Source organism: Artibeus jamaicensis, unplaced genomic scaffold, assembly GCF_021234435.1.
Source record: "Artibeus jamaicensis isolate MK-2021 breed Jamaican fruit bat unplaced genomic scaffold, CSHL_Jam_final scaffold_1019, whole genome shotgun sequence".
Lineage (NCBI taxonomy): Eukaryota > Metazoa > Chordata > Mammalia > Chiroptera > Phyllostomidae > Artibeus > Artibeus jamaicensis.
The window spans coordinates 31,230,344-31,243,839 of NW_026522025.1; the positions used below are offsets into that span (position 1 = coordinate 31,230,344).

Consider the following 13,496-nt stretch of genomic DNA (forward strand, 5'->3'; position numbering starts at 1 on the left):
TATGATAATTATAGATTTACTTAGCATCCTGGGAAAATATGTGACAAACAAAATAGCGTTTTTGAAGAAGTAAATATCTGGTCTCCAATAAAATAAAAATATGCCGCAGTCTGTCTGATGTACTTTACTACGGGGCAAAGCTCAGTGGAAAGGTTCCTCCGCTCCAAGTCAATGGGTGGAGCGCTGCTTGCCCAGGGCAATCGCTAAGGTGTGGTGAAATGCATGCTGGGACCTTTATGGAAATCCCGGTCGCTCGGACACTGAATAGTTGAATTCTAAGTAAATGAACACTTATGAGTAATTAGCTTATTGCCTAACCATTAAATTGCTAAGTGTAAAGGATGTTCTTAGTGTGCGGAAGTCATTTAACTGGCTAGAATTAGTTTAGATAAATTCTTACTTATTTAGCCACTATGATATAATGACATTTCTCTAGCCATCCAAAAAAAAGCTACTTGTACTTTTTGATCTTTCTGGAAAGGCAGTATTTAGATCTTTCTGGAAAAACAGAAGGTGCTTTTTAGATTCAGAAAATAACAAGATAGTTAAAATTTTCTATGAGGTAATACTCCAACAGATTTTGTGAATACCTCACTTTTAAAAATGTAATAATGGGGAGCAAAACTGGGTTGTGATTGGTTATCTTCAACTGTTTTTCTAAACTGTAACAGTAATGTTCATTTAAAAATATTTGAAAAGTGTGGAAGGTACAAACAAATAGATTAAGTCAAACATCACAAATATTCTTTCATGGTTCCTTCTGACTATTTTGTGAGACCAAACTTATAAATAACTCAATATCCTTATGTATGCTTAAAGTTCTATTCTAAATATAAATAGTATATCATGTTATTTCAAATATTTCATAACAAAATTATTCAAGGGCTATACAATATTCCATAGTGACATAAATTAATCATTCTCTTAATACTGGACATTTATACTGTTAATTCCTCTTTACAGTAAAATTTTGCTTTAGTGAATTTTTATATATAATTTATACTATTTGTAAGTGATATTTAAGGTCTGCCACATCATGTGACATTGTCAGATAACTGAGGCAAATTTCTGAATGATAAAACTCTGGGTTGGTATGTGGCCACCACTTAAGTTTTCCCTTACTCAACAGTTAGCCAAGGAAAGGTATTAAGAAGTCAGTGCTATTTTTCAAGTATAGCTTGTTAAATATTATGGGTACTTTAAAATTCAGAGACTTTCCTCAGAATGTATTCCTACCATATCATAAAAACTCTGAGAGAAACGTCTTTGGGCATAAGTCTTTGTGTGTGGTCTGCATCTTTTCCCCTTAGAACATAGTCTGTAATATAGTATTATTTGGCAAACGTCAACTTCCAAAAATGTTGCAACAATTAGCATTCCAAAAGCAAGATATAAAAATTAGAACCTATTTCTTTGAATGCATGCCAACACAGAATATTTTTAAAATTCTTTGTTAAAGTGATGGAAAATCTGGTACCTTAAAAGTGTATATATTTCAGTAGTTTGGTTAAATATTGTTTTGGGCATTTGTTTATCAGCTATCTGTAAGATTCTATTTATTGCTTGATCATATCCTTTGCTCATATATTTTTACGGTCATTTAAAACAAGTTGTGTGAGTTCATTATGTAATAAGTACATTAACTCTGATTTTTTTATGACAGTATTATTAAGCTATTTTAAAATATTAAGCTATTTATGAGTGGAACTGGAGAGCATTATGCTAAGTGAAATAAGCAGATGGTGAAAGACAAATACCATATGATCTCACCTATAAGTGGAACCTAATCAACAAAACAAACAAGCAAGTAAAATACAACCAGAGACATGGAAATAAAGAACAAACTGACAGTGACCAGAGGGGAAGGGCTGAGGGGGATAATGAGGTACAATAGAGGAAAGGTCATCAAGGAACATATCTAAAGGACCCATGGACAAAGCCCAAGGGGGTAGGTTTGAGGGTGGGAAGTGGGGAATGGGTGGAATGGGGGTGCCTGGTGGGGTGAAAATGGAGGCAATTGTACTTGAACAACAACAACAACAACAAAGAAAATATTAAGCTATTTTGCCTGCTTATTTTTATTTATCATTGGAATAATTAAATCAAGCCCCTACAATCAATTTATAATAGGTAATGGGATTGGGGTAAATATAATATATTAATTTTATTTATTTTTGTAATTTAATTTTTATTGTACTTTTTCCCATTATGATGTATTCCCCTTATACCTCCTCCTGCAAGCAATCATCACACTGTCGTCCATGTCCATGAGTCCATTTTCCTTTTAGCTCAATCACTCAACCCCTATATCCCCTACCCCTAGCTGTCATCTGCTCTCCATCTATGAGTCTGTCTCTGTTCTGCTTGTTTGTTCAGTTTGTTCATTAGATTCCACATATGAGTGAAATCATATGGCATTTGTTTTTCTCTGACTGGCTTATTTTACATAGTGTAATGTTCTCCAGGTTCATCTGTGGTATTACAAAGGGTAATAATTTCTCCTTATTCACGGCTGAGTAGTATTCCATTGTGCAAATGTACCATAGTTGCTTTACCTCTCATCTACTGATGGACACTTGGGTTGCTTCCATACCTTGGCTATTGTAAGTAACACTGCAATGAACACAGGCATGCCTAGGTTCTTTTGAATTAGTGTTTTGACTTCCTTTGGATATATTCCTAGAAGTGGGTCAAAAGGCAAATCCATTTTTCATTTTTTGAGGTATCTCCATACTGCTTTCCACAGTGGCTGCACCAGTCTGCATTCCCATGAACAGTGCAAAAGGGTTTCCCTTTCTCTACATCCTCACCAGCAGTTGTTGTTTGTTGATTTATTGATACTAGCCATTCTGACAGGTGTAAAATGATATCTCATTGTAGTTTTAATTTGCATTCTCCGATGATTAGTGACACTGAGCATCTTTTCATATGTCTATTGGCCATCTGAAAGTCCTCTTTGGATAAGTGTCTATTCATACCCTTTGCCCATTTTTTTTAATTGGGTTGTTTGATTTTTTTGGTGCTGAGTTTTGTAAGTTCTTTATAAATTGTGGATAACAACCCCTTATTAGATGTATGGGCAAATACGTTCTATTCTTTGGGTTGTTTTTTTATTTTGATGATGATTTCTTTTGCTGTGCAAAACCTTTTTAGTTTGGTGAAATAGTATTTTGTTTATTTTTCTTTTGTTTCCCTTGCCAGGGGAGATATATGCAACAAAATATTGCTAAGAGCAATGTCTGAATTTATTCTTGTGTGTGTTGTAAGAAGGTGATCTAGTTTCATTTTTCTGCATATATCTGTCCAGTTTTCCAATTCAATTACTGAATAAACTATCTGTAGCTCTTTGTACATAAGAGAATGTATAACAGAGAAGTCATCCTAATCTGGAGGGAGGAAAAGCTTCTACAAGGACAGGTATTTGATCTGTGATCTCTAGGATGGATAGTAGTTACTTAGACAAAGATGGGAAAACGTCATTCCAGAGAGAAGTCATGAACCTTCAATCAGTCTTTTACTTATTTTTCAGTCTTCTATTTAGATTATTACTTGCTTTTCTGCTTAAGTCAGTTTCTAGTTCACATAGTACATTTGTGAAATTTTCTTCATATTTTCCTTCTTTTTGAGGGCAACTTTTTAGAGTTGTGCATTGCACAAATTTGGGATCACTATATCCACCAGTTTTGCACTGCCTGGACTTTTTCTTTTTGCAAATGTGATTAAAACCTAGATTAGAGGTCAGCAAACCTTTCCCTGAAGTCCAGATAATAAGTATTTCAGGCTTGTGGATCATGTGGTCTCTGTCACCTATGTCAACTTTGCTAAAACAGCCATACATATGTCAGTGAATGGCTGTAATGTGTTTGAATACACCTTTATTTACAAAAGCAAGTGACTGGTCTAAGGGCTATCATTTGGTTAAATACACAGATTTGCCTAAATACTTCTAAAGGAATCTAAGATTGTCATGAAGATTTTAAGATAGGTTCTGACTGGGGCTGATCTCTTAAGTTATATGTCTGATTTTCCTCTCACCTCTATGTCTCCTCTTCAGTTCATTCCTCTTCTTGCAACATTTGTTAAATGTTGAATTTCTTCAAAGCTCAGCTTTACATCCTTTTCTTCTCTCAGTCCTATATCCTCTCCCTAGGCCAATGACTCTAATATTTTTAAGTTCAGTAAGTTCCTCTGCTCTGAGCATCGTAATTGTCAACTTCACATTTCTCAAAGGCACCTTCAATTAAACACAGCTAAACTAAACTTAAAATCTTCCATGATGAAATGTAGGTTTTTGCTGGTATTTCCAATTTCAGTAAATGATATCTCATTAATTTTCAAAGTCAGAAACTTAGGAATCATACTTCCTGTACAGGATATTTATCTTCTATTGATTTTTCTTTTTTTGAATCTTTTATACCTATGCATTTCTTTTCTCTGCTAATGTAAAGGAAAAGAAGGCTGTACCATCTCTCACCTAGATTATTGCAACAGAAAGCCACTGTTTTCCTTTCTTCATCCTTTACAATTTCATCTTTACCTTGTAGAGATCAAGTTGAGTGACTTTAACAAGGCAATAATCGGATAATAAAGCTAGCCCCATCCTTTCAATGACATCTCTTTGTTCATAGGATAAAAATACACATCCTTGGGAACATGGCTCATAAAAGTGCCTGTGTTTTGTCCCCTGCCTCCTTTCTGCCCTCATCTTGCACTTACTTCCCCCCTGGCTCTCTGTGCCACAGCCATGCTGGCCTTCTCTTTAAATCTTCACATAAGTATGTACTGCTTCCTCCCAGGCTCACAACTTCTTTGTGGAATGACGTTTCCCCATCTTTGTCTAAATAACTACTATCCATCCTGGAGCTCAAACACCCCTCTTTATGCACGCTTTACCCACCCCCAAATTAGGATAGTTTCTCTGTTATATATCCTCTTAGAATTGAATTCCTAGACTTTAGAGCATTTATTTTATTTTATTTTTTTACTTTCTATTTTTAAGTATTTTTATTGATTATACTATATTGATTATACTATACTATACTATACTATACTATACTATGTTTGCTTAGTTTTTCTTTTAGGTTCATTCGTTGATAATTGTGAGTTTGTTGTCATTTTATTGTTCATATTTTTAATCTTATTTTTTTAGGTAAGTCCCTTGAATGTTTCATATAATAATGGCTTGGTGATGATGAACTCCTTTAACTTGACCTTATCTGGGAAGCACTTCATCTGTTCTTCCATTCTAAATGAAAGCTTTGCTGGATAGAGCAATCTTGGATGTAGATCCTTGTATTTCAGGACTTGGAATACTTCTTTCTAGCCCCTTCTTGCCTGTAAAGTTTCTTTTGAGAAATCAGCTGATAGCCTCATAGGCACTCCTTTGTAGGTAACTGTCTCCTTTTCTCTTGATGCTTTTAGGATTTTCTCTTTGTCTTTAATCTTGGGTAACTTAATGATGATGTGCTTTAGTGTGCTTCTCTTTGGGTCCAACTTCTTTGGGACTCTCTGGGCTTCCTGGAGTTCCTGGAAGTTTATTTCCTTTGCCAGATTGGGGAAGTTTTCCTTCATTATTTGTTCAAATAAGTTTTCAACATTTCTTGCTGTCACTCTTCTCCTCTGGCACCCCATAATTCAGATATTCAAACATTTCAGGTTGTCCCAGAGAATCCTCAGCTTTCTTCATTTTTTTTGGATTCTTGTTTTTTCATTCCGATCCAGTTGGATATTTATTTCTTCTTTTTGTTCCAAATTGTTGCTTTGAATCCTGGTTCCTTCTTGTCACTGCTGGTTCCTTGAATATTTTGCTTTATTTCATTTTGGGTACCTTTCCTTTGTTCTTTAATTTTTCAACCAAGCTCAATCAGTTCTGTGAGCATTTTGATTACCATAGCTTTAAATTCTCCATCAGAAAGACTGGCAATTTCCTCATTGCTTAGTTCTGAGGTTTTGCTGTATTCTTTCACTTGGCCATATTTCTTTGTCTTGGCCCAGCTGATAGCTTGTAAGGGGTATGGCCTTAGGTGTTCACCTGGGGAGGGCAAGCCTCCCTGAGGGCCAAAGACTGAGCAGTGCAGCTCCCATGCTTGGCTCTATAGCATTTTCCAACAGACTCTCGTGTGAGGCTGGGAGTATCTCCCAATGCCCAGCTGTAGCCCACAGACAGCTCTGAGCCTCAGTTTTCCCCTTAAGCCAGTCCCTCCTGAGAAGCTCTGCCCAGCTCAGCAGTCAGCCCTGCCCCTCAGTTGCCTCCCCGAGGTTTTTCTGAGTCAGCTCACTGGGTCCACCTTACCAGTCTGGTTGTTCTGGTTGATTTTTTCTTTAATTCCTTGGTTGTCAGAGTTCCATGAAGTTTGATTTTCTGGCCCTTTTGGTTGTTTATTGATTTTAGATAAGTTGTTAAACTTCTTCTGGTTGTGCAAAGAAGTGAAGGGTTTCTACCCATGTCTCCTTCTTGGCCAGCATTTCTGTTTTAAATTACCCTTTTATTTTTGTTATTAATTAATGTATATGTCTATCATTAGACTGCAAACTCCATGGTTACCCATATACTTTAAGTGCAGGTTCTTAATAAATATTTGTTGATAAAATGAATGAATGGCCAACTATCCAAATCCCAATAGTTGCACTGCAATGAATAAACCAGTTTTGAGTTTTGCCTGAGAAAGAGAGGTAAGTATAACAGGTGTTGGCTGCAGAAAAGTTGTAGTCTTCTATTTTATAATTCCCCAAATAAAAGTGTTTTGACATCTCCTTTGTGTCCTTCATTTTGCCTATTTATTTCTGTTCTTTTCTTTCTATGATTTGGCCAGGCAGCTCAAATAAATATATGAAACAAAGGCTACTGTAGCCATTATAAATTGATTTATATTTTTATTTACTAGCTTAACTGTCCCTGTGACCTGAATGTCAATTTTTAGGTGCTGCGAAGCCACTTAGTCACTTATAACTACAATAACAAATCTTTTCTTGTATAAGGCCAAAGACATTGTTGTCTCTGCTGCTGCCACAGCTCTATCGACACACACAATCTGCACTTAAATATGTCTTTATTAAGACTGAATTAATTTTCATTCCATTTCACTTCATCTAATATTACTGAGCGAATGATTATATCTTTGAGATATGACCTTTGGTCAATTCAGTTAAACAAATATGCATTAAGTAAATATAATATACCAGACATTATTTCAGAAAGATTGCAAAGGTGAAAGAAATGGTCTCTGACTTCAAGGAGCTACAGATATTTTTTTAGAAGAAAGAGGTATTTAAGTAAATAATGCAAGAGAAAGTTGCATTATTTTTGATAAAATAAATATTAGAATTGGGATGGCAAGTCAAGAGATACAAAATACAGAAAAAACTGAGAATTTAGTTTGATAAAAATAACATATCTAAGATTCTTTAAATAGAAAGAATTGCATATATGATCAAATATTTATTTATTGTTTAGAGAACTTATATCATAGGCTAAATATGTAAATGAGGAAGTAATACAGTTTGATAAGAATAACTCGACTTTTAGAATTTTTCCATTTGCTACTAGTTAAATAAACTATGCAAAGGCCACTTGCAAACCTTTGTGTCAACTGATGGATAAGATCAGCCCAGTAGTTTGAGAGGCTATATTGTGTTGTAAATCTTAGAAGCATGTTACATCATATTACATCTGATATCATTCTAGCAGAAAGATTTCATAGGTAATAAAGAATAAAATGTGAGAAAGTAGGTGCGACAAGGTCTTTTCTTTTCACTATTCATTTTTCATGTAAACTCTACAATTAAGTGACATTTAGAAATTATGATGAAAACTTTTGTACTATTGATGTACCAACTTTTCTGTCAGTTTTATACATTTTGGCGATTTGGGTGCTGAATTTACTTCTGTATGTGGTATTATTTCTTTTTATTTAATTTATTGGGGTGACATAGGTTAGTAAGATTACATGGGTCTCAAGTGTACATTTCTACGATATGTGATCTTCATAACTATTGTCTGCAACAGTGTACTGGAGTTCCATGTGGTCTTTCATTACACAGTTGGCCTCATAAATGTGTCCAGTGTGTATGTTTATGCATGTGGCAGTGTAGATATCATTACACTAACAGCAAGTCATTCATAAAAATTTTCTGGGATTCAATAAAACACAGTTATCTTTGTTGAACATTGAACTGTGTGAAGTTTTAACATTTCCTAGAAAAACTGGGCCAAATTGTACGATATGAAACTAGGAAGGCACTACATTCACCACGAATTATTTGTTCTGCCTGGTTAGGTGTCTATGATAAATGCCACTCTTAGAAACATGCCCGCCACAGCAGAAGGCAATAATATCAGAAAGATAAATGTACATCATGAGGAAAAACACAATTAGGAAATTATAAAGATAAACTTACTGGTTCTCCTGCAAGTCCCCTGTCTCCTGTACTCCCAGGGGGTCCTTGTGAACCCTGAACAAACAAAGGCAAAATGTGAAGAGAAGTGGTGCCTGAAAATGTTTTCATCGGTTCCCTTACCTCAGCTTCCTTTCACAACCCTCCCACAGTCCTTCCACCTAACTTTTCTGTCTACCTCTATTCTTTTTTTTCTTTTGTGATAAAATGCATGTAACATAAAATCTACCATTTCAACAATTTAAGTGTATAGTTCTGTGGGCATTACGTACATTCACACTTGTGCTACCATCACCACCATCTCTTTAAAACTTTTTATTTTTCCAAACTGTATACCAATTAAGTTCCTATTTTCCTCCCTCATTCCTATGGCAACCACCATTCCACTTTCAGTCTCTGAATCTGACTACCCTAGGTACCCTAAGAGTGGAATAATACAATATTTTTCTTTTGTGTCTGGCTTATTTCATGCAGCATAATGTCTCCAAGGTTGATCCGTGTATAACATGTGTTAAGACTTCCTTCCTCTTTAAGGTTGAATAATATTCCAATATAGATATTTGTGTGTGTGCATACACATGCACACATATATACACACTACATTTTGTATATTCATTTATCTGTGAATGGATATTTGTGTTTCTACCTCTGGGCTACTGTAAATAATGCTATAAACACTGGTGTACAAATATCTCATTGAGCCCCTACTTTCAGTAGTTTTAGGTATATAGTTAGAAGTAAACTTGATGGATTATAAAACAATTCTGTGTTTAAATGTTTGAGGAACCACAAACTGCTATTCACAGCAGCACCACCATCAAACATTGCAGCAAGCACTGCACAGGGTTCAGATCGCTCCACATCTTGCCAACAGTCATTAAGTTCTGTGTGCATGTGTGTGCATTTCTTTTCTTAATGACAATCATTTTATTTTTTATTAAAAAAATTTAATTGCATTTTTCCATTACCATTTACTCCCCTTATATCCCCTTACCCCTACAAACACCACACTGTTTTCCGTGTCCACGAGTCCTTTTTCCTTTAGTAATAGCCATCTTAATGGGTAGGAAGTGGTATCTCATGTGGTTTTGACTTGCATCTCTCTAATGACTAGTAACACTGAACATCTATTCATGTGCTTATTGGCCATTTGGACTAATATCTTCTTTGGACTAATGTCTATTCATGTCCTTTGCCATTTTGGGGGGTGATTGTTTTTGTTTTAGGAGTTCTTTATATTTATGTGTATTCTTATGTTTAATCCCCATCCTAAACAATGACAAATAATTGTGTATAACTATTTTGAATTTGGATTTTTACTAACTTTAATATTGTCATAAAAGTGTTTTTATACAAAATAATATCCTTTCAGTGTGTTAATATGTATGACTTATGGCTTTAAAACCTGGTAAAGCACAAGGGTCTCAGTTCATAGATGACCAAATTGGGCTTCTCCAATATCCTTCCACCTTTTCCCCCCACCTTTTTCATACCATGCCATCTATGATACCAACAAATTGACTCTCAGGTGTGAGGGTATATTCTAAAATGGTACATAGAATTTTAAATCAAGTTTCAGGTCTTCTTTGATTCTCCCATTCAAAGATTTACTGAGCATGTACTGTATACCAAACACTGATGACTACTAATGATATATAAAATACTGCCCTTGTCTATTTGCAATTTGTGTCCTCTGCATTATTGACCTTGGGAAGGTTGGCAACTGTACAGTGAATCACAATTACTATTTATTTTAAAACTAAAAGCTAAGAGAAAAATACAATATTCTATTAAAAGCAGAGATATTCCACATTCCTAGCAACGTGCAATCTTCTAAGCTACAATCAATGCGATATTTAGTTAGGTATGGTTATCCTGTTGGACAAAAGAAGATATGTAAAATCATGGACTTCCATCTGAGTAAGGCCCTTTTTCAGTCATAAAAATCATATGCTACCCATTACTAAAGGCTCCTGAATTAAGTGACAGAATCAACATAAAGAATCCCAACTGAAACATACAATGAAAGTTTAGAACCTTAAATCATTTCTGTCCAGTTTGCTTTGTAGAGTGTGTCTGCACACAATATCAGGCTTCATGTATACTTTTAATGCTGTTAATAGTGCATAAAATCTGTTTGGCAAAGCTATGAAATGATTTAAATAGACTCTGTTTTTATTGGAGATGAAGAAGGAAAGCACAAGCTGGCACCAAATAAAAACTCCCTTTAAGGCTTTTCAGATGCTACTGAAAATAAGCAGAACTCTGTGCTCTATGACTTGAACTCAGCAATTGTGAAACCAATGACCAGGATGATAATGACTGTTATGCTTGCTATTTATTGAGAGTCTGGGCCAAACAAATAATAAACATTATTTGTTATAACTATGAAGAGTATCTCATTTTAAAGACAGGGAAACTGAGTCTCTGAAAGGTTAAATAATTAGTACAAAGTAAAAACAGCTAATAAGTGGCAGAACCAATATCTGACCTCCAATATGTCTGATCCAATGCCTGCTCTTCCACTATACCAAACTGCTTTCTGCTGATTTCAGTGAGGAATTATTCAACACCTTTTCCATTTTCAACAAGTATGTAGAGCATCCTTACAGACTTTTCATGACAACAAGCAAAGGAGCATATAAACATTAGTTCTATATCTAGACTTTCACTGTAAGATCATAAAAACTGTGTACACTCAGCTTCATTTTCTGAAGAATGGGAAAGAATAGATATAACACTATATACTTTTTGTATTATAATAATTATGAAATAAAGATTTCTTTAGTATTTTGAGTTACTCCAGAGAAAATTCTATTTAAAGAAGAACTGTTAATAGTTTCCATTTCTAATATTGGCTAAATAGTTCCTATCAAATAAGCCTATATCCAGAAAACTATAAACCCAGGACAAAAATATTTTTGAAAAAGATCTGAAGGCATTCAGCAAAGACCCAAAATAGGTAAAAACTAGATTGGAAGAATCTACACATAGAAGAAAATAGCAGTAGGTGAGTTTCTGATTTTTTTAACTGCTTTTAGCCAAAGGATAAACCATAGAGGATGGTATTTAAAAGCAGGATGGAGACCTATAGTCTTACTGGCACAGAGAGAAGAGGGCAGAATTTGGAGTGACCACAGCTCCAGGAAAGTGATGAAAGAAAAAGTCAGGGAGAGGAAGCCTCAAAACCTGAGTATAAACTCTGCTGAAATCTCTTGCTGACAAATGAAGTACAGACTGGTGAGGCAGGCTCCCAGCAGCCAAGCCGAGATTAAAATCACTGGGCAGTTTCACCCACCACAGAGCCTAGAGGACTTGGACTTTGAATCTAGCCAAGTTAACTGTCAGCCAAATTTTTTTTAAAAGGAATACTTTTCAAAGGAATATAACAGAATTTGCAGTCTCCACAATGCATTATTCATAATGTCCATGATATAATTCCAAATTACTGGACAGAATATTTTCCCATATTCATAAGAAATGGCAATTAATGGAAACCAAACTCAAAATTACACAGATGTTAGCTATCATAAGCATGCACCATAATGTAAATATAAACATGGTTATGATGAATAAACAGATAGGAAATCTCAAAAAAGAAATTGCATCTGTAAAAAAAAAACAATGGAAATTATAGAACTGAAAATTAAGTATCTGATGCAAAACTTAAAAATACAACACCATAAATAAAATTTCACTCAGTGCATTTAACAAGTGAATAAAGATAGAATGGGCTTATCCAATTAAAAAAAAAAGAGGAAACAGGGGAAAAATTGAAATATGAATGTATAGGGCCTCCAGACCTAAGGGATGATATCAAACATTTAACATGTATTTAATTGGCATCTAAGAAGAAAAGGGGAGAGAAGAGAGGGTAGAAAAAGTATCTGAAAAAACAAAATTGAAAAGTTTCCAATTTACTGAAAACAGCAATTTATCTACCCAAGAAGCTCAGCAAACTTCCAGCTGAATATATGCAAAGCAAATCCATCTACGTACATCATACGAAAACTGCTAAAAAACAAAGATAAAGAGTGAATCTTGAAAGCAGCTAGAGAAAAATGTTACATTATATAGAGGGAAATAATGACAGAGATAAGAGGGGAATTCTCATAAAAATAATGGAGGTCAAAAGAAAATGACATATCAATTTTTCAGCATTCAATAAACACAAATAAAAGTCTATCAACTCAGGATTCTACAACAAGTGAAAACATCTTTTCAGAACGAAGTTGAATTAAAGACATTCTCATAAACAAAACTAAAAATTAATCACTAGAAGAACTTGACTATACAAAACCAAAAGGAAGTTCTATAGGTTACAGAGAAATGACACCGTTTGGCAGTACTGATTACAGAAAAGAATAAAAGCACCAAAAGAGCAAATGCATGGATAAATTAGAAAACACTACTCTCTCCTAAATATCTCTAAAGCATACATTTTACTTAAAGGACAAGTATTTTATTTACATTAAAGCAAAATTTTAACTTTGCAATGTGGGATTTATAACATATGTGTATATATACATGCATATATATACATATATACACATATAGAAAAATACATAGAATAATTATAGCACAAAATAACAATGTTGGTAAATAGGCTATATAGTTTCAGTTCCTTAAAATTATGCTAAGCATTACACATGGTCCCCAATGGATCAACTTTTGATTTTTGACTTTACAATGGTGTCAAAGTGATATGCATTCACTACTTCAAATTTTGAGCTTTTAACTTTTCCTGGCTGGCAATATGCAGTATAATACCCTCTCATGATGCTGGGTGGAGGCAGGGAACCACGCGTGCAGTTGGCCATGTAATCATGAGGGTAAACAACCAATATCCTACAGTGCATTCATTGTGTTAGATAATTTCACCCAACTGTAGGCTAATGTAACTACTGTGAACATGTTTAAGGTAGGCTATGATAAGCTATCATGTTTGGTTCATTAGACATATTGTCAATTTCCAGTATTTTTAACTTATGATGGGTTTGTCAGGCAATAACTTCATTGCAGGTTGAGTAGCACATCATATTATATTAACTCTAAGTAGACTATGGAAAGTTAGGATGCATATTGTAATCCCTAAACCAGGG

General features: G+C 34.6%; 1 protein-coding gene across 1 annotated transcript in view; it reads right to left on the reverse strand.

Annotated features, from left to right (window-relative positions):
* The window catches only part of COL24A1 (collagen type XXIV alpha 1 chain), a 346,701-nt gene that overhangs the window by 112,236 nt on the left and 220,969 nt on the right, over positions 1-13,496 (reverse strand). The window contains exon 32 of the mRNA XM_053655519.1: positions 8,398-8,451. Within this exon, the coding sequence (XP_053511494.1) occupies positions 8,398-8,451 (54 nt within the window). The remainder of the gene's footprint in view (positions 1-8,397; positions 8,452-13,496) is intronic.